General features: G+C 37.6%; 1 protein-coding gene across 1 annotated transcript; it reads left to right on the forward strand.

Moving 5' to 3' along the window:
• The first annotated feature begins 5,813 nt into the window (after positions 1 to 5,813).
• Positions 5,814 to 8,528, forward strand: LOC145776641 (uncharacterized). The gene is made up of 3 exons (XM_082587873.1): positions 5,814 to 5,924; positions 6,137 to 6,707; positions 8,425 to 8,528. Exons 1-3 carry the CDS (start codon positions 5,814 to 5,816, stop codon positions 8,526 to 8,528), a joined length of 786 nt encoding a protein of 261 aa, XP_082443999.1.
• Positions 8,529 to 22,401: the final 13,873 nt, after the last annotated feature.

Below are 22,401 nucleotides of genomic sequence, written 5' to 3' on the forward strand. Positions count from 1 at the left end.
ATTCAACTTTCAATTAATTGTGAAACCCTTAGAAACCTCAACCTATATTCATTCCTTGAATAATACAACAATTACGAAACCATCAATGATATTAAATGCTCGTGCATTCAATATAAAATTATTAGCAGGCTCATTTTTCATCAAAATGTGCTTGAACAATAAGCTGAGTAGGCTCATAGTTATGTTTGAAAATATTACAATAGGCTTGCACAGAGTTTAACGCAAGCAAGTAATTTAACAACAATAATCAACAATTAGTTATTTTGGTACTTTGTACAATTATTAAGCTATCTGACAATGAAAGGAACCGCGCGTCATTTTCTCTTGCATGGTCTTGCTTTTAACATTAGCCTATTTTATAGTTTGGCCTTCACTGGCTGAGGTTTAAAAAGGCTAATAATGTTATAGAGAAGACATTTTGAGAAAGAAAGTTTTCAGAGGTTAAATTTGAAACATTCTCATCCAAATGATCAGCTTAAAAATACTTCTGAAATGTGAAAAAGTTGCAACAAGCATAACCTACTTTATGATACTTTATTCAGGCTATTGTCTAGTTAAGAAGTCCACACCGGTAGGCTATAAGTTACACCTTTGAGTAGCCTAGGCTACAAAAGATTTGATACTTAAGATTAGTAGGCCTACATATTAGTTTTCTGACCAAGAAAAGGTGATTTTCAATTTTTTCTGACCACGCGCCTAATGATCAGGTGGTTCTCAAACATTTTAAATGATATATAGACTACCTTTTGCGTTTTTGAAACAGTAAAGGACCCCATCAATTAAAAAGAAATAACGGTACAATAATCAGTAATGCATTACAATTAATAAGTAGCCTAGTATCAGCTGTAGCAATTGTGGAGCCGGCTATGCTCTCTCGATTTTAATAAAGAAATAAAGTGCAAACCCATTTAGCTAACTGGAAAAACATTGAAGCGTTAATCCTTGGGGTGGGAGTTTAATGATTGTGGCATTTTACACTCATCAAATAGAACAGATCAGCTTTCCCTGGACAATGAGATGGAAGATTAACTACCTTCCATTATTTTAGAGATGTAGGCTAGCCCTAGGCAGTGCTCTGCAACCTTCAACTTGTATATCCAAGTGTATACCAGATTTTTCAAGGTATCGGTAGGCCTATAGCCTACCAATATAATGTAGGTTTAATGTAGCTAAGTAGTAACGTTCACAGGGGGTCCAGGAGGTAGTTTTGAATCCGAGATTACTTTAGAGACCCGAAATCTTTTCCAGTGGGTGTGGAAATAAAAAAACATTGCATAATCTTCAGGGCTTTAGTGTTTTATTTAAAAATGTATTGTTTATAAGGCCCGGTCCTCTCGTTGGTACTGGGCCCAAATTATCATCTCAACGACCCTGTAACCAGGACCGTTGACAGGATTTCTCGGGCCCGGCACTAATTTATTTTCGGGTCCCTTCATCGACAATGTTATGAATATAAAGGTTGTGTACAAACTTTTATTGATGTCGCTTAAGCATGGTCATTTAACAAATCTTGCACAATTTTAAGATTTCTTGAACCGCAAAACTTAATATCTCTATCTAGCGGTTGCTTTTTTGAACTTTTATTTGCCACATGGCGCTAGAGTATTACTTTCCGATTCCATTGATGTTTCACTGGTCATTATAGACTCACCAGAAGATAATTTACAGCAAAGGTAGTGCAGACAGTCAGAAAGTTTTCAATTTGATTTGGGAAAGGTGTTTAGGCCTCGGTCAAACATTTGCTAATTGCTGCAATCTGAAAAGCAGTTGTGGTCTAATTTTCAGTGCAGAAATAGAGATAGCAATCTTCTTACCTGTGCCATTTCAGTTTTTAAATTTGAACAAATATTAGCCTGTTTATTTTGAAATTCGTGTTTCGGGTAATATTCGTGGTTAGGGAACCCCACCAGAAAGCTGAAGTAGGCCCGTTACCCAGAAGGGGGCCCGGTACTTTACCATCTGATGGCTGAAATGGCTGTTTTAACCTCTGATGGCAATTCCTTTCGATCTGATTATATTAAGATCTTGACAATGTTTGAAGTTGCGGGGAATTTTTTAAATTCGGCCCCCTTAAATATTCCGGGGCTGGGTCCAAAAGTACCACCTAGACCCTCCTGTCAACGCCCTGTCTGTAGCTATCATCATCTCAACAACCTTGGGGCAACCGCCCTCCCGAAATGGTATCTTGCTTACCAAAAACCATTTTTACTACCTGTGAAAACCTGTATAAGTGTATAATGCATAATGAATGGCGTTTGCCCCTCAAAATTGTTTTTTTGGTTTTGTTACTAAGTGAGACCCTTGGTTCAACATTCGAAGGAAGTGCAGGTTAGACGCTGCTCAAGAGCATGCGGTGTGGTTGTGGCTTTGGCTACGCTTAAAAGGATGCCTGAAGATCATTAAATTTTTTACCCTCCGTCTATTTCATCTAAATTTTCCACCATCGGGCGTTAGCCTGGATGCGACAAATTATCTCGTTTTTGCCTTCCTGTTCTTGTAATGGAATGCTACGTCACAGCTTCACTTTCATTACATATGTCTAATGTTCCACATGGGAACAAGATTTTGATAGAGATTGTTTGTTTGTTTGTAACTTTTTCCTCTTTTCTTGTTTCCTTTTTATTATTTTAAATTTTTCTGAAGATGTTGCAACCGTGCCATATTTGTTTCCACTTAATATTTTATTTGGGTCTTAAGCACTCTTCAACGTTTCTACCCTTTTCTCAACCTTTGCTATGTTGATGTGTAGCCTACTGTTTTTGCTGTGATGATCAGAAATAAAAATTCTCGCTCGGTAGCTACTAACAACTTTTGTAAGAGCTAGTAAAGCCTCAAAGCAATCAACCAACCATCAGAAGTTAGAGGTAGATCAGAGAAAAACGCAAACAGTTCTGATAGAAAGTAAAGTAAGTGAACGTTCGCGTAGCCCAGTGGTTCCCAACCTTTTTGACCTTGCGGCACCCTATCAAAGAGATAAATAGTTTGCGGCACCCTGGCAAAACTTGATCAATTTTATGAGGTTTCTGTATTTCAAATAGGCCTAATAGCGCGCGTAAATAAATGTAGGTTATTTATTCAAAAGTCAGTGTGAAATTTGGGCTCGACTTCTTGCAGAAAGTCCCTTAATATCTGGGGGCTCTATTCGATAAAGCCACCCGCATTTCTTCCTCGACTATAAGCAGTCGTTCTCGTTTTTTAGTTTTTATGTTCGTTTATACGGAAAATCCACTCTCACATAGGTATGACGCGGAAAACTGCAGAAAAGGCACAATAGCTTTCTTTTCAACGCAAGGATATTCATTTGAATTTTTATCCAGAACTCGTCGAGAGGCATCTGCTTGTGCATAAGCTTAAAATTTCTATCGTTACGAATATCAATTAATTCTTCTTCTTTAAGATTCAAAACAATACGAGAGTCCAGTAAAAGTGGATATCTCACCAATGCGTAATTTTCCGTGGACAAGCAGGGGACGTATTTCTAAATTTTTTCTTCCAATGATTTTAGGTGCTGAGTTATTAATGAGAACTTCTTTGTTCTTCATTTCAGAGAAATGTGAAAGCATGTCAAAGTTTTCGTTCTCCACTTTTAAGGACCACATTTGCAGTTGTTCTCTCAGTGGTTTTATTTTATCGGTTGAAGTTAAGAGAGTTTCATTTTTGTCCTGCATTTTCACATTCACGTTATTTAAATGGTCGAAGCTATTTACTAAATACGCTAATTTGGAGACCCCATTGTAATCGCAAAGCAATTCAGAAAATTCCTCTTGCTTTTCAAGGCTGAAAAAAGAGAGCATTGCATCCTTCAACTCATATAGGCTAGCCTAGTTGAGAAGGAGCGATTTTCTGGCGTCAGCACTACCTGACTGCTCACTATATAGAACAGCGAGCACTGTGTTTCGCTAACCATACCGGTGTAACCTCCACCCTAGCCATCAAGATTTTCCCAAAAACATGTGTTTCTCTGCAGTCGAGTGTAGCAAGAACTCAGCGATAGACACGTGTTTCGCCCATGAGGCTGGGCTCATCAGTACCGCACCACTAGTTCTTGCTACACTCGACTGCTGAGAAACTCATATATAGCCTACTCGTGACAATGCTTTTCCTTGCGACAACCATCTTACTTCGGACGGTATGTAGCCTAACAGAAGATTAGCATAGTTTTCTCGCATTTCCTTGCAAAGCTTAGCAAGTAGACGTGATTTAAGTGATCTACTTTTGATGTAGTTGACCATTTTGACAACTTTGTTTAACACTTTTTAGATCTGAACCTAATGTTTTTCCGACAAGAACTTCGCGATGAAGAAAACAGTGTATTGTTATAATATCACTATTTTGCCTGTTTGCTAACAATATAAATCCTTCAATTGACCTTGACCCAACCATCGGTTTACAATGGTTCGCAAACAATCGTGCAATTTTATAATCGTGCTGGGTCACACAATCCAACAATCCATCACTGCAACTTGACTTTGTGCGCCATGAAACGCAAAATAAAATCATGAAACCTGGCAATAATGATGCCTTTCAAACTTTTTCAGGGAAAGAAAAGCAACGAGTCAAAATCTCTTTCACGCTGTTTTTCCTGGGCGAGAAAACGAAGGCTTACCGCCAGCCCAGCGGCTTCCCCACTAAGCGACTCTCTAGAAAGGAGCCGGGAATAACTACGAGGCGCGAAACTTAATACGCACTGAAACTCGGTTAGAAATAAATAAATTCCGCACTTAAAGAGTTAAAGTTAAAATAAAGAATGGGCCACACTATTGCAATATCTCGCGGCACCCTTGAGCATTGCAATTGGCACCCCAGGGTGCCGCGGCACCCCGGTTGGGAACCACTGGCGTAGCCAGTCATAACTTTTATTTTTCTGTTTAATTACCAAACAAACCGATCTAATGCATCACCAAACAAAGTTCAAAGCACGGATTAACTCTCTGGATGAGTGCTAGAAGAGTCACCATTGGACGGTAGCCACATGTTTTGATTTGTTGACGGTGTCATTGGGTCTTACTGCGAATTGAAATGTTAATGAGGACACTTTTCTGGTCAGTGCAGATTAGTGTTGCCACATTTTCTTGTACAATATAGGACTGAAACGAAGATATTTTGTCGTTTGTTGCAAATTTCGAATATGAAATTTGATCGATATGTTTTCATCTGTAGGCTATCCGTTGCAAGATTTAGCATCATTGATTAAAAATCCAGAGTTAATTAGACGTTATAAAGCACTTTAATTGTTTTGCAATCATTTTTTAGCTTTTCCTCTCGAGCACGCTTAAACGTTCATGTTTTGTCGCTTTCACCTTTTTCAGAGCTATGGCAAATGATATTGTTTTTTGCCTTCATTGCCGGAAATAAAAAAAAACATGGTGATGATGTTAACGGCGCTAGTTCAGCTCTCGGGGAGGGGGGAGGCTTGAGCAACGCATTTCAACACTGCTCTCCATTCAGCGGCACCTGGTGGTAAAGTAATTCTCTGAAAACAACACTTCATCAACAACCGGAAAACTTTACTACGCTAATCTTGGTAATCGGCCCTACGATAGTGGTTCAAAGCTTCTACAAATATGCGAAACTGCCAGGAATAACCTATCAGAGGTTTTGTCAGTCCGAGGATAAAGATTCAAAACTAACCAATTAAGCAGCCACCCTGCGTAGGCTACGCCATTGCAAACGAACATTTGTAAAGCTGATGTTAAATTGAGTGCAAATATTTTATTTGACAAAGCTAAAATTTATTGTTGTATATGTTTTGTAGGCTAATTTTAGAAGATTCTGGGCTATAATATTCGTGTTTATTTGTGAAAGCATCGAGAATGGGTGAGCCTAAAATTTACGCAACAATTGGGCCTAGCCTAAGAGGTTCATTTGGAGATGTATCAAATAATAGTTTCTTTTCGAAAGATGATGAAAGTGCAGACTCCGATGTTAGCAGAAATGAAGAACTAGATAACCAACCACTAAATAAACAATATAGGCCTTCTGGCAATCGAACGCCAAGTATCCGAACTGCAGCTAGTGACAGAAGCAGTTCTGAGCATTTTTATTATGAAATCCCTCCACCAAAACCTTTAAAAACTTTTGAACAACCCAGCAGCCAACAATCTGAAAATCAACCACTTAAAAACCAACAACTCAGAAAGCAGGAATCCAAAAACAACAATCCAGTAATCAACAATCCAAAAACAAGCAATCTAAAAATCATCAACCCATCAGCAGCCAACAATCCCAAAAAGAACAAACCCGTAACGAAATCAAAACTCAAAACACTAACAACCAAAAGCCTAGAATCCATCAGTCTAAAAGTCAACAGCCTAAAAACCAAGAAACCAGTAACCAACAATCCAAAAACAAACAAACCAGTAACCAACAATCCAAAAACCAACAAACCAGTAACCAACAATCCAAAAACCAACAATCCAGTAACCAACAATCCAAAAACCAACAAACCAGTAGCCAACGATCCAAAAACCAACAAACCAGTAGCCAAAGGTCAAATAACCAACAACCCGATATCCAAAGAACCGGTAACCAAAAAACTGAGGAGCAAAGAGTCAGATTCCAAGAAACAAGGATTCAAGAATCCAGAAACCAAAGAGCCAGAGACCAACAAGCTAGCATTCAACCACCTGGCAACCGAATTTGCGAAAGAACAATGCGCAACCATTTGCCGAACTTAGTTCTTGCACAAACTGAAGAGGACCATGATGGTATGTTGCGCTGTATGTTAATTATGTGCATAAATTAGTTGGTGATTACGATTAGAATTTCAACATTTAAGAATTTTTTTATCCGATAGACCTAGAGCTTGGGTAGAGACACAAACTAATAAGCAACAACACGAGATTTTCCATCTTTTATTCCATAAAAAATAATTGTCTATTTGGAAGAAATAAATTGAACGCTTTCGTCTCCATGGAGCCAACACCAGGATATGTAGATATAAGTGAACAAGGTTGTAAGCAAAAGTAGGTTGTATCCGCTCTACATTCTGCACAGAATGGGTTTGTGTACTATTCAGTGCTAGCTTTTTCGTTTTACTGTATAAACTTTGTCTCTGACTCTATAACGCTCCTATAGTGATCTTCATAAGACGCATTCCGTCTTTACATTATTTAGACTTTACATGATTTGTTTTCAGTCGGAAAAAATTATTTTACTTTTAGAGAATAAAATAATCTTCGTCACGGTTCAAGCGTAAAATTGTTTTGACACAAAATATAATAATTAAATCAATAAAACTGTATATTCCCTTGCATTATTGACATATGTTTTGAACGGTCCAATCTTACTGAGTAGGCTACCCTATAGATTACGGAATAAACTGCATTTTCAAGAATAACTTTTATCATACTTTTGGGGACCGTAGCCTATATAATACGCAGTTAGGGGAGACTGAGGTAAAGTGTGCAATGGGGTAAGATGAGCAATCCCTCTTTTTAGAAAAACGAGTTGGCGGAATTTTTATTTTTTTATTCTGGATATATCACTCATAATGCCACTTCATTGTATGTATTTGTTATGTCCACTGAAAATTGCATTTTACAATGGCACGCAATTATACTGTTTATGTCGAAAATTCGAAATTTTTATTTTTTTGCCAAAAACTGAATAACTTTATTGTTACACTATGTAAATCAAATCTGTTATTTTTTATATTGGTAAGTATAAAGTGTGAGGATATTCAATAAAACGTGCAGGTTGGTTAGTCTTGCAGTTTTTTAAATATTTGTAATTTTGTCACAAAAATCAGGATGGGGTAAAATGTGCAATGCTAGTTGAAGTATCTTGGAGCAGTTGTTCAACTTACCCCAAAAGAAATAGCTCTAGCTTATTTAATGTTTGAACTGTTGAATTTGTGTCTTTTTAGGTTTGTATTGGATAAAAAAAAACAGTGTTGTGTTGTAAAGCATAATGCCTCGCAATTATACAAACAAACTGACAGGGGAATGCTTCTACTTTATCGAATCGCTCAACTTACCCCAGGTCATTGCTCAATTTACCCCATACAATTTATGCCGGGGTAAGTTGAGCAACACGCGAATAAGTATCAATATAAAAAATATATAAAAATTGCAAGGTGATAAAACTCAATCTAAAATGTAGCTGATTCACTAGTGCTTTAAGTTATTAAAATTTTCCAAAACAAACCCTTCTTTTATAAATGCGGCTTAAGCAAAAAGGTGCTCATCTTACCCCACTCTCCCATAGCATACGATTGAGAAGCGACTATAATTGAGACACCACTTTCATTCCGTAACGGAGTACACGCTATCTAAGTAGGTCAATAGTGATTATAGCTACATAACATCTTTTTTTGCTATTAAGCCAACGATATTTTGAGAAAACAACATACAACCAGTTTTTAGTTTAAAAAAACTGACACTTTTAAAAGCCTTTATTAAATAATGCCAATTTTTTTTTCAGATTTAACTGAAAGAAGAAAAAAGGCTTTGTTTGCAGGTCTGGGAGCTGTGGCAATCATAACCATGCTCATGGTCATAGTATTTTTAACTCCAGGAAACCTCTAAACAGTTTGCATGTTTATCAAGATTACTTGTCTAGCTATAGTTAAAGTGGTTCATCTGATGAATGCAAAAGTAAAATCAGAAACAAAGCCTACAAATTGAAGAGGTGAAGTTACATTTAAGTAAAATAAATTCAGAGCACCTCAAGCATTTGTAGGCTACCATGAACACTGAATACATTGCCGAAATATCTGTAGGCTAACTAAATTTGGTACGGTAGCCTACCTCCTGTAAGTCTCCAAAGGCACGTACTTTTCGTTTTCACCTCTTCATTTGTTCTTATTACTGGTACTTAAGAGTAAAGAAGTTGACTCAGAAGTCAGAATAATAAATAACAGATGAAAAAATTTTGCTTTTATTCCGGATAACATTACTCGGATCACATCGAACAAGTCAGTACGGGCCGAAACAATTGAAACAAACAAGACGAGACAAAAAGAAATTTCAGATAATAACAATTTATGTATGACTTGTAGCCTATAGCAAATTATTATCTTACGGTTGAAGAGCTTACATTGCATTTTTAGACCTAACATTGATGTAACGATTTTTGCCGTGGTAAGTTAAAAGTAATTTGTTTCATTATTTAAGATTGTTGTTTATTACCGGTTTATTTTATGATCTATTTTAACCGTTTCTGTCAGTGTCACTGCTTCCTTTTGGCGTCAAGAGTTACTGGCCGAGACCATCAGGTCTACGTCTCTCTTATTGCTAATTACTCCTTCGGCTTATATCAAATAACAACGGGAAAAAGTATGCCGTTGGTCAAAAGCCTTATCTATCACTTCAATCAATTTATTTCGCAAAATATATTCGTGATTGTGTATTTTAGATAGAAAAAGTGATAAAGACTCGATTTTTGACCTATTTTCGCCATTTCTTGGTCAAATTTCTCAGTTGACATTTTATTTTGAAAGACCTTTTGCATAGAACACAGAATTTCATCAATTTTGTTTTTCCGTTTTTGTGCAAACAGTATTCCATGCACTTTTTGCACTACAAAGCAATTTGCGCAAATAATAAATTACCTTCCTAATTGATGTCTGCCAGCAAAGAATGACTCATATCGCGTCAAAAACCAACTCCCTATCCAGACAGCAAAATCGACGTTGAATCAATGTAAAAATGACGGATTTTGCTGCCTGGGTAGAGAATGGAATTTTAGCGCCGTCGTGTTATGACTGACAGACACAAAATGAAACCGCACGCTAATAGTAAACTGTCAATCAAGCTATGAATATCAGGAAATTTCTTGCATTTTATAACTGGCTGTGACAAAAGGTTTATTGTGAACTTCCCAATTATTTGATATCAACATAATCGGGATTAAAAGTTGGGGCAGGAAAAAAAAGTAAAAGTCAAGAAATCTCAGGTTTCTAGCGTCACTGCTTCTATGTGAAATTGCTGAATTAGCAGAGGGCGAGACCATAAGGTCTACGCCAGTAACAGATAAGGTTAAGATTGATTATGACTATATAAAATAAACTGGCCAGGCAGCCATACTATGCCTACTGAACTAAATATGGTTATATTTGATTGGTTTATCCGAGTAATCATGTACAGTGTTTGTTTGCTTATTGCGTTTCATTGCAACGTGTTTCGTTCGTAAATGTAATTGTATAAACCAGTGACTACAAAGTCTTTGTTTTGCTTTTTAAAGATTGATAGCAGTTTGTAGCCCTACACCAAACGTAGAGCGTATTTTTCTGTTATGCAACAACAACGGTACTGTAGGCTACACGAAAAGAGACAAGTTGAGTCCATTTGTAACAATGATTGTAATCATTTTAAATCATATTTTGTGAAAGCAGTTTTATAATCTTGTTAAAGTTGATCCTTATCGAAATTGAAACAAGCAGCAAAATATTAATGGGCTGAATCTGACAATAAAACGTAAACATTTTAAAATTTTTCACAAACAAACAAAAACTCTTAAGATCATTACCAGAAATTTTAAAATGTTTGCGGAAACTCCGATCAACCCTAACCCTTTTAAAATGTTTGTGGAAACTGCGATCAGCGACTTCGGCAAACTCTTTGGATCATTATCGGAAATTTTAAAATGTTTTCGGACACTGCGGAAAAACGGAAACTGCGATCAGCTACTTTAGCTTTGTTCTATTTTTTCTCTCAATCTTTTCAGTTTGTTTGTTTGCGGAAACACCCTAACTCTAAACCCTAACCCTTCTAAATTTTTCGCGGAAACTCCGATCAACCCTAACCTTTTTAAAATGTTTGCGGAAACTGCGATCAGCGACTTCGGCAAACTCGTAGGATCATTACCGGAAATTTTAAAATGTTTGTGGAAACTGCGGAAAAACGGAAACTGCGATCAGTGAATAATCACCACCGTCATTCTGGCAGAATAATTTTGCGCGATCCGCCTAAAAAAATGATCCGTAAAAAATTGCGCGGTAAACAATGCGATGAAAGCAGCAACATTCGGAAGCTGATAAAATCACTTCTCCTCACCACATCAAAGCAAATCTTATATTTTTTCCATAGCCAAATGAACAGTGAACACAGAAATTTAAATAAAAAACTCGACTTGTCAAAGATAAAGCAAGTGCAATTGCGAAAAGTTAGACATGAAATCGTATCTATTAAGACTGCTATATGTGATATGGCAAGAAAAGTAAGCATCACAAAAACGACTATAAAAATACTTTCCCGAAATATTTTTCGGAATTTTATTTTTGAATCGTGTTCAAAATTAAATTTCCTTTCCAGGGGTGTCAATTTCGTGGTGGGGCAGACAAAGGAAACGCGAGCAGAATGGTTTAAAAATGGGGTAAATATCTTACGTATTTAAAAATAGAGATTTTAACGTTTATAGACGCCTTCAATTAAGCGTCTATAAAAATATTTTCCCGAAATATTTTTCGGAATTTTGTTTTTGAATTGTGTTCAGAATTAAATTTCCTTTCCAGGGGTGTCAATTTCGTGGTAGGGCAGACAAAGGAAACGCGAGCAGAGTGGTTTGAAAATTGGGTAAATGTCTTAAGTATTTAAAAATAAATATAGATTTTAACGTTTATAGACGCCTTCAATTGAGCATCTATAAAAATATTTTCCCGAAATATTTTTCGGAATTTTATTTTTGAATCGTGTTCAGAATTAAATTTCCTTTCCAGGGGTGTCAATTTCGTGGTGGGGCAGACGAAGGAAACGCAAGCAGAATGGTTTAAAAGTGGGGTAAATGTCTTACGTATTATAAAATTAAATAAGGATTTTGACGTTTTGACACGCCTTCAATTATTGTGGTACATTTGTTTATTAAGTTCTTTATTGTTGTAAGGTTTTCCAACCGCACCTTTGAGGCAACCTTATGCGGTCATTAGTTTTTCAAGTAGCCTACACGAAAAGTGATCTTGAAAGTGATCTTGATCTTCAAGATCACGATCTTGATCTTGATCTTCAAGATCACATAGTTTGGTGATCTTGATCTTGATCTTACTGGTGATCTTGCCCATCTCTGATCACAGCACCAGAACAGACACCACTCATCCTTGTAGGTGTAGCAGACCTCACAACATTAGGACCGGCACCACTCGTCCCTGTAGGCCTACCAGACCTCACAGCACCAGAACTGACACTGGTCACGCGCTGACCGCAAAGTGCACTACTGACCGAGCCCCATACAAGATAAGAAAGCTTTCTTTTACCAACATGTTTGTTTCCACGTTGAGTTGGTTCCACGTTGAGTTGCTTCTTATGCTCCTACATGCGCAGGAAATTAATTTAAAAAACAAAGCTTTTTTAACTATTTTATCTTGATAATGAGCTGCCATATTATGTATTTGTTCTGCAATATATAGGCTACTTAATATCGTTGCTGCGAACACTTTATTTCTGTATGAAATCTGTAAATAGTCCTTGTTTTGATAGTCCGTTACGTAATTTCAATATGTGTGTGTAACTGTGTATATTAGTTTGTTTTTGTGATGTTGGGTTCAGTCGTGTTCTCATTGCTTTAAGAATTGGCGCTCCAGTTGTTCCAGGAACGAGGAGGCGACTGATTCTTAACTAATTCATCAACTTATTTTAAAGTATCAGGTTTGGTGGCCGTGCTTAACTATGTTTATTGATGCATATACCGCAATATTAGATCCTTTCATGCACGTCTTAAACCATTAAGGTTTTGCCACCTTTTCCTTTTGTTGGTTTTGTTACTGTATTTCTTTTTCACAATATCATTTCTTTTGCATTCTGACAAAGAAAAATAAATTGAAATGAATTGAATTGACTCTCCGCAGTGGGCACGTTGCTGACTTGTCGCGGAGGTGTAGGTACAATCGCACCTTCGGTATCCACATCTGCATACGTTCTTCCTTGTAGTGACGATCTCGGTGAGCCCGCATTTCGCTCGTGTTGATAAAAGATCAACTTATTTGCTCACTTTAAATGTGGAGTGCACTTTTCGTAAAAGAATAAAGAGATAGATAGGCCGAGGTTTTCAATCGCAAATTGTTACTTGCAGGGATTAGAGACGCTGTCAAATAAAGACGCTGTCAATATTGGTCCCTTCAAGAATGTTCTCACGCCATCTTCCAAACGCCACATGTAGGCCTACTGCGCAAGACCAAAATCCGACAAATGGATATCGTCATGCCAACAGGCATCGTCATCATCGATTTTCATTGATAGGTAGGCCTACGGTAATGAAAACGAGATAAATTGCGAGATAGGCCTACATGATCTAAGATGGAGTTGGCAATGGGAACTCGCAAAGAAGAGTCACCCCACTGCGGTAAAATGCTGCAAACTATCATCTGCACAAACAAGTTTAGATTTAATTTGCTACGTAATCGTTCAAAGTAATTCGGGAAGTAATAAGATACATTTTTGCATATCTGTAGGCCTACTCTGATAATTTCAAAGCAAAAAACTTGGCGTTTCATTGCTTATAACCCTCGACGAGTGGAAGGAAGCTGATTATGATGAACAAGAATGTTTATGTTTTAAACAAACGTGTAATGTTTCGTGCATCTACAGCAGGGGTGTCCAACCCGTGGCCCGCGTTGACTCGTCCGTTCACCTTTTTTTGTAGTCACACTAGTTATCTCCTTTACTCGTGGCCTGCGCAATCATTCATACTCAAACATAAACCGCATGTGGCCCTTTGATCAAAAAGGTTGGACACCCCTGATCTACAGTGATGAAAAAAGCTGTTTTTATCCTAGAAAAATTAAATGCCTTACTTGCAATAATAGAACGCTTATAGTCTTAGACTAAATGTTAGTCAAGTATTAGGTATTGTATATCGGTGGCCATGGCCGCCAGCTGTTTCGAGGCCTGCATATCAAAATGGTCACAACTCACAACTGCTTTTATATTTCCTAAATAGCCCATAGCCCAGGTAGCCGACCATTCACTACATAAAAATATTTTTCTGGGTTTTGACCAGTTTTGACCGGTTTAAACCTAGTTTTCACCGGTTAAAACCAGGTTTAAACCGCTTAGTGGTCAAAGCCAGTTTTGACCAGTTTTGACCAGTTTTGACCACTTAACCACTTAACCAAAACCAGTTTTGACCAGATCAACCCTGAGCCGGAGTCGGCTAGTTATAAAACGAGGAGTCGCATATTTTTCGCCCGACTCCACAGACCACAGCCCTCCCAGACAACCACTTTATCTGGTCCAAATCTTTACCAGATCGGGTACGATTTTGACCAGAAAGAGTGGATGTCTGGGTTGCATATAATAGCTTCTTTACGGTGTTCAAATATTCTCAAATGAATTGAATAACGCCAGTGCAAACCACATTGTCTAAGGCAAACTTCAAATTACTACAATACATACAATTTTACTTTTAGTGCCAAACTCCCTTCCGCCTCCAATCTTTTATCACTTTTCAAACCAGTCACATTGCAATTTGCAACAAAGTGATGGCAAGCAGGTGATCAAGAAGAAAAACACAATTAATGTGATATTCACGTGCGCTCACATATCGCGGCAGATTATGTAGCGTTCTAAACTAGTCATTGTAAGCTAGCCTACTCGTAAACGATTAAAACAAAAAAGAAGATATTTATGCAACAGTTACAAAGCATAAAAAGACGTACAGTATGAGCGAAACGGAGTATTCTTAACAGTCGTTGAACATTTATAAAATAACGATTTTCGTTTGTTGGCAATGCAGCAAAGTGAGCGCATTTGCCGCAAAATATCCAGTTCATTAGACAAACAGTTAACTGTTACATGTATACACCTAAACACTTAACCGACCCAACAAAGAGAAATTTCTCAGGCTCAAGCGAGTGGGATTCAAAAAAGTTTAAAATGTTGAGAAAATAACAAACCAAAAGATGTTTTACAATTAGAAACAATGTCATGTTTGGGGGCGTAACCGATTAACCGTCACAGCAGTTTAGAAGATATTTGTTTGAGACCATGTAAAGTTTGGAATAAGTAACAAATATCATCTGCAAACTTTATGTGATTAACACAAATCTTAAAAAATCAGACAAGTAAATCACACTTATAATGTGCTTTTATGTTGAATAGTTCATACATACTAAACACTGTGTGACATGCACATATCAGAGGCGTGTTTGTCTGATGTCTATGCTTCAAAGTTTGGAGCAGTTAATCAATTGACCAAACAATGCTTCTTCATCTGTATTGTATGTAGCGGTTGACAGTGCTGTCTGCATTGCTGACGAGTTTTCTTTTAACATGGAGAGCAAACATTCCTGAAAAAATATTTAAGTTACGCTGCAGGCCGCATAAAAAATAACTACAAAAAGTACTAAAGTTGCTTGATTTATGTCAAAAACAAAAACCTTCAACACTTAAATAACATGATTATTGCTTGGTTGACCTTGGATGTAACAGTTTGTACAGTATATATTGAAAAGCAAGCATACATCTTACATACCTAATTTGAAGATACAATTTTGGTAAATAGGTGACTTTCTTCAACCATACACAGATGAAACCAAGCAACCACACGGCATTTAACATAATATATTAAACTGAACATAAACTATCTACGAACGTTTTCGGCCATACAAATGTTAGCCCTTTTCAAGTAACGAAAAAAAATTGTTTTTACATCTACTTCGAAATAAATAACTGATCTTCACACTAAATTGAAAACGAAATGCATAAGAATGAAACGGAAAAGCAGAAGAGAAAGGCACATCACATGGCGGTTAATTCCGTGAGGCAAACACGCATCATATGTAACAAACATAGTCTAAACCGCAACCTAATTTCACCAGTTCTTTTTCAGTTCAGTTAGTTCAGTTGAGTTTTTTTTTTTTTTTTTTTTTCTGACCATCACAACGAAAAAACAAAACATTTTATCTGTCAGATGGCTTCAAGATTCTTTTCGTTGCGTTTGTGGTGATTTTTAAGTAAAAAAGGTTTTCATCTAACTTTGAGAAATATTTTCTGCAATTTCCGCACTACCCGTGTAGTAAAAAAGTTGCCTTCTAAGACACCCACTTCAAAATCACTCAATTGCATTTCGATTCGGTTGGTAGGTTTGCTTTGAATTTTTATCCTCGGATTGACAAAGCCTTGGTAGGTTATTCTTGGTAGTTTTGCATAACCTAGCCTACTTGTGGGCCGAAAGACTTTTGACGCAGGGCCGGTTACCTAGATTGATAGTGTAAAGTTTCCAATTGTTGAAGTGCTGTTGCTGGAGAATTATTCCATCGAGCTGACTAAATAACCAAATGATCTTTCGGTGCTCCTCGTTAATCAGATTGAATTACTCAACACTGAGCATAATTATGCGTTCCACTATGTTCATGTGCGGTATATTACGGTATTGTGGTGTAAGTACGGTAAGTTTACTGTTTACCGTAGGTTAATATGGTAGCCTAGAATCTGAATGGCAAATAAAGTTATTTCTCTCTCTCTCACTAGCTATTTAGGCGACATTCATACTGAACTTACAAAAGTGTTTTTAGCATACAAAAATGTCCACAAAAAATGGTGCATGTTTATTTCCTTTTACCATTCACACCAGAAATTGTATCTCTGTTTGCTTGTAGGCCTACAATTGTTCCGGCTAAGGCCAACTGTAGCCTAAGGCAAAATACGGATCTTTCCCTTTTTTTAACTAGACAAAGTCAGACGAAATTAAAAAATGTTAAAAACGTTACCGTATCAATTTATTAAGTTGGTTAAATGGTTTTGAATTTTTATTCTCGGACTGACAAAGCCTTGATATAGGTTATTCTTGGTAGTTTCGCATACTTGTAGGCCTAGAGGCTTTTGACGCAGGGCCGGTTACCGACATTGACAGAGTGAAGTTTCCGACTGTTGATATGTTGTTGCCAGAAAATTATTCCATTCATTAGATGCCGCTGAATGGAGAGCAGTCCTTAAACGTGAGTTCCTCAAGCGCACACCCCGAGAGTCGAACCAGCGCCGATTGATCTTGAAGTATCTTCATTCACGAAGTCACGCGCTAATCAACTGAAGTATCGGGGCGGCCGGATTTATTGAAAATATATTCCACATATCTTGAACTGCCCTGAGACTTGAGAGCCTGCTATAAAATGCAGCCAATGTTTGGATCTTTCAACAATCAAGACAACTTGATATAAGACCTACGTAAAGAAAAGAACAAGTCACCTTTCGATATGATCCATTTCGATATGATCTGAACAGTTATTGAGCAAACTGCACCATGGTGTGTGTTTGAAGCCTGCTGAAAAAAAGTAAACATGCAAGAAAGGATCACCGCACGCCACTGCACTAAAGCTGCACAATAGTCAGTGTTGTAGGCGTCAATGAAATAAATTTGACGGGGTCAGCGTTAGCGCGAATTGCCTAAAAACTTTACGGCGTAAAGTACTGCGTCAGCTCTTAAAGAAATTGACGACGTCAGCGTCAGCGCTAATTTGTAGCGCTACTTTAGCAAGAATCCCAAAAAAACAGAAGTAGCCTATTTCGCCTTTAGGCTAACAATAGGCATAGTTTAGGCACGTTTAGGCTATTAACAATAGCTATAAATAAACAGCAGGTATTGTGTTTTGAGACTGTAGGCCAGTGATTCCCAACCGCGGCTCTTAGAGCCGCATGCGGCTCCAAGCTAGCCTTCTTGCGGCTCTCATTGACCCCTGAAAATCCCACAAAAAATGTATTTATAATAATTAGGGCTATTTTGTGACTTGTCAAAATTGTTTACGAAGTCAAAAATGTTTACAAACTGCATTGTCGTTGTGTCGTAGAGGTTGCACTGTCAGTGAACTTTTCATTTTACACAGTGATGCCAGGTTGTTTTTTGAAAACAAGCAAGTGAATCTAACAAACAAGCCCAAAACAGGCAAATCAACACAAAAACAAGCCCAATAATTTGCAACCAATACCAATTAGCATAAAGCACGCGGTTTAACAGTTTTCAGCTTGGCGATGAAGTTTGGATTGCTGATTTGGCGTTTTTTGTTGATATCACTAGATTCACTGCACACCTTTTTACTCTAAATCGAACTCCACAAGGCAATAGCAAGTTTTGTCACAATTTGTACAGCACAGCAATTGCTTTTGTTAACAAGCTTTGTCTTTGGAAAACGCAGCTTGCAGGTGGTATTACAACACATTTCCCGTTATCGTTAATGTTAATGTTAATGCGGCGGTTGAACTCATCAAAATAAATTCATTCCGTTAATATTTTCCAATGATGTACAATGTACATGTTTGCAAATCCTATTGCAGTTAATGTGGCCACTGCTCCTGATAATTTTCAATTGGAGTTGCTAGACAAATATCGAGCTCAAACAATTATTTCAAAATAAAGACCTACTTGAATTTTGGAGTTGAGTTCCAGAGGGAAAGTATCCCAACTTGAAAACCAATGCCCAGAAAAACGCCTCTGTATTTGGATCAACTTACGTAGCCTATGTGAAGCACTTTTCAGCAAAATGATCACAATCAAAAATAAATATCGCAATCGGTTGACCGATGACCACCTCAAGCAGCTACTGCATCCTCTGCAATTGCGCCTCGCTTTGACAAACTTGTTAAAGCTCAAAGCCAATGCCAAGTTGGACATTAAATTGATTTGTGTTATTTTTCTTGTTGGTGTTGCTATTCGTTGGTACATGCTTTAATGCTTTAAAATTTTCGTTATAATTACTTGAGTGTTTTCATGCGGCTCCATACGTAGTCTGAAGTTTGAAATTTGGCCCCGACACCAAAAAAGGTTGGGAACCACTGCTGTAGGCTATTGTAATTGGCTGCTTAGCTTATTAGTTATTTCCTTGTTGAGACACAATAGGCATTTTAAAATCTTTGACAATCTGCTGCGTTTGGGACGCATAATGTCCTTTCCAAGTGAAAACATGCGCTCCACAACAGCGCTGGATGGTATTGGTGTGTTGTATTTCAAAAACAAGTATTGAAAACGTTTACTAGGAAAGGTATCACTGTTCTAAGCGTGCTGTGTTGGTTTAGCATATATAAATCTTTTAACGAGGTGTACTGCACCAACATCGCTCTGTTCAGGGGCATAGAGCTCTTGAAATAAAGTATCTTCAATCTTTGCGATGATATTCATTGACTTTTCGCTTTCTTTCTCTGATCCCTCGTTCTCGGTACGGTAGCCTACTGCTCATGATATGAGTGATCACCAGTTGGCGAACTTCTTCCGCTTGTATTCCAGGTAGCCATTCCAACCAACGCGAAAGCCGGTAATTCGGATGAGTCGCGCTGACCAGAATACATTGTGAAACGAGATTTTCCATGAAAACAAAAAATGACGCATAGCGCGTGACGCTTAAAATCGGCAAAATAGTTGACGGCGCTTGCACTTCCGCCAACTAAAAAATAAACTGACGGCGCCAGCCTCAGCGTCAACGTACAACACTGACTATAGTCCTTATTTTCAAAATCTCTCTTCTTAAAAGTGTTTTTTTTTTTAACAATTGTCGTGATTTTTATAACGGTGTCGTGTTGTGATTCTTTAAAGATTTCATTGGTCGCCAACCAAATCATGATCAATACTAATCATCAATGTATGGGATCTCATTTGTTTTTCCGTCGCCGATTGTAAAAGGAACTGACAGCAATAGGCTACATACGTGTTTTGCCCGTAAGGCCGCCAGGCTCGTCTGTAGGCTATCGCACTAATTAATTCATGCCACATAATCCACTAGCGACTGCCGCCTTTACCAGTCAGTTGAACTCAACAACCAAACCAGCAAGTGCCAAAGGTATACATTATGTAGAAACAGCTTGTGCTAAAACAACCTTGTGTTGTCTACAAGAAGGCCAACATTCCTTTCTACATAGGATTTCATTGGTTACCGTTAAATAAACGATCCTGGCCTCAGCATCACATTGAACTTTCAATTAATTGTGAAAACCTTAGAAACCTTAACCTATATTCATTCCTTGAATGATACAACAATTACGAAACCATCAATGATACTAAATGCTCGTGCATTCAATAGAAAATTATTGGCAAGCTCATTTTTCATCAAAATGTGCTTGAACAATAAGCTGAGTAGGCTCATAGTTATGTTTGAAAATATTACAATAGGCTTGCACAGAGTTTAACGCAAGCAAGTAATTTAACAACAATAATCAACAATTAGTTATTTTGGTACTTTGTACAATTATTAAGCTATCTGACAATGAAAGGAACCGCGCGTCATTTTCTCTTGCATGGTCTTGCTTTTAACATTAGCCTATTTTATAGTTTGGCCTTCACTGGCTGAGGTTTAAAAAGGCTAATAATGTTATAGAGAAGACATTTTGAGAAAGAAAGTTTTCAGAGGTTAAATTTGAAACATTCTCATCCAAATGATCAGCTTAAAAATACTTCTGAAATGTGAAAAAGTTGCAACAAGCATAACCTACTTTATGATACTTTATTCAGGCTATTGTCTAGTTAAGAAGTCCACACCGGTAGGCTATAAGTTACACCTTTGAGTAGCCTAGGCTACAAAAGATTTGATACTTAAGATTAGTAGGCCTACATATTAGTTTTCTGACCAAGAAAAGGTGATTTTCAATTTTTTCTGACCACGCGCCTAATGATCAGGTGGTTCTCAAACATTTTAAATGATATATAGACTACCTTTTGCGTTTTTGAAACAGTAAAGGACCCCATCAATTAAAAAGAAATAACGGTACAATAATCAGTAATGCATTACAATTAATAAGTAGCCTAGTATCAGCTGTAGCAATTGTGGAGCCGGCTATGCTTTCTCGATTTTAATAAAGAAATAAAGTGCAAACCCATCTAGCTAACTGGAAAAACATTGAAGCGTTAATCCTTGGGGTGGGAGTTTAATGATTGTGGCATTTTACACTCATCAAATAGAACAGATCAGCTTTCCCTGCACAATGAGATGGAAGATTAACTACCTTCCATTATTTTAGAGATGTAGGCTAGCCCTAGGCAGTGCTCTGCAACCTTCAACTTGTATCCAAGTGTATACCAGATTTTTCAAGGTATCGGTAGGCCTATACCAATATAATGTAGGTTTAATGTAGCTAAGTAGTAACGTTCACAGGGGGTCCAGGAGGTATTTTTGAATCCGAGATTACTTTAGAGACCCGAAATCTTTTCCAGTGGGTGTGGAAATAAAAAAACATTGCATAATCTTCAGGGCTTTAGTGTTTTATTTAAAAATGTATTGTTTATAAGGCCCGGTCCTCTCGTTGGTACTGGGCCCAAATTATCATCTCAACGACCCTGTAACCAGGGCCGTTGACAGGATTTCTCGGGCCCGGCACTAATTTATTTTCGGGTCCCCTTCATCGACAATGTTATGAATATAAAGGTTGTGTACAAACTTTTATTGATGTCGTTTAAGCATGGTCAATTGGTCATTTAACAAATCTTGCACAATTTTAAGATTTCTTGAACCGCAAAACTTAATATCTCTATCTAGCGGTTGCTTTTTTGAACTTTTATTTGCCACATGGCGCTAGAGTATTACTTCCCGATTCCATTGATGTTTCACTGGTCATTATAGACTCACCAGAAGATAATTTACAGCAAAGGTAGTGCAGACAGTCAGAAAGTTTTCAATTTGATTTGGGAAAGGTGTTTAGGCCTCGGTCAAACATTTGCTAATTGCTGCAATCTGAAAAGGGTTTTGGTCTAATTTTCAGTGCAGAAATAGAGATAGCAATCTTCTTACCTGTGCCATTTCAGTTTTTAAATTTGAACAAATATTAGCCTGTTTATTTTGAAATTCGTGTTTCGGGTAATATTCGTGGTTAGGGAACCCCACCAGAAAGCTGAAGTAGGCCCGTTACCCAGAAGGGGGCCGGTACTTTACCATCTGATGGCTGAAATGGCTGTTTTAACCTCTGATGGCAATTTCTTTCGATCTGATTATATTAAGATCTTGACAATGTTTGAAGTCGCGGGGAATTTTTTAAATCCGGCCCCCTTAAATATTCCGGGGCTGGGTCCAAAAGTACCACCTAGACCCTCCTGTCAACGCCCTGTCTGTAGCTATCATCATCTCAACAACCTTGGGGCAACCGCCCTCCCGAAATGGTATCTTGCTTACCAAAAACCATTTTTACCACCTGTGAAAACCTGTATAAGTGTAATGCATAATGATTGGCGTTTGCCCCTCAAAATTGTTTTTTTTGGTTTTGTTACTAAGTGAGACCCTTGGTTCAACATTCGAAGGAAGTGCAGGTTAGACACCGCTCAAGAGCATGCGGTGTGGTTGTGGCTTTGGCTACTCTTAAAAGGATGCCTGAAGATCATTAAATTTTTTACCCTCCGTCTATTTCATCTAAATTTTCCACCATCGGGCGTTAGCCTGGATGCGACAAATTATCTCGTTTTTGCCTCCCTGTTCTTGTAATGGAATGCTACGTCACAGCTTCACTTTCATTACATATGTCTAATGTTCCACATGGGAACAAGATTTTGATAGAGATTGTT

Source organism: Aplidium turbinatum, chromosome 9 (genome assembly GCF_918807975.1).
Source record: "Aplidium turbinatum chromosome 9, kaAplTurb1.1, whole genome shotgun sequence".
In the NCBI taxonomy this organism is placed as follows: domain Eukaryota; kingdom Metazoa; phylum Chordata; class Ascidiacea; order Aplousobranchia; family Polyclinidae; genus Aplidium; species Aplidium turbinatum.

Coding starts and splice junctions, on each gene's coding strand:
- LOC145776641 (XM_082587873.1), top strand. CDS start 5,814: ATGGGTGAGCCTAAAATTTACGCAACAATTGGGCCTAGCCTAAGAGGT. Junction 5,925..6,136: donor ATGAAAGTGCAGACTCCGAT/GTTAGCAGAAAT, acceptor CCAACAACTCAG/AAAGCAGGAATCCAAAAACA. Junction 6,708..8,424: donor AACTGAAGAGGACCATGATG/GTATGTTGCGCT, acceptor TTTTTTTTTCAG/ATTTAACTGAAAGAAGAAAA.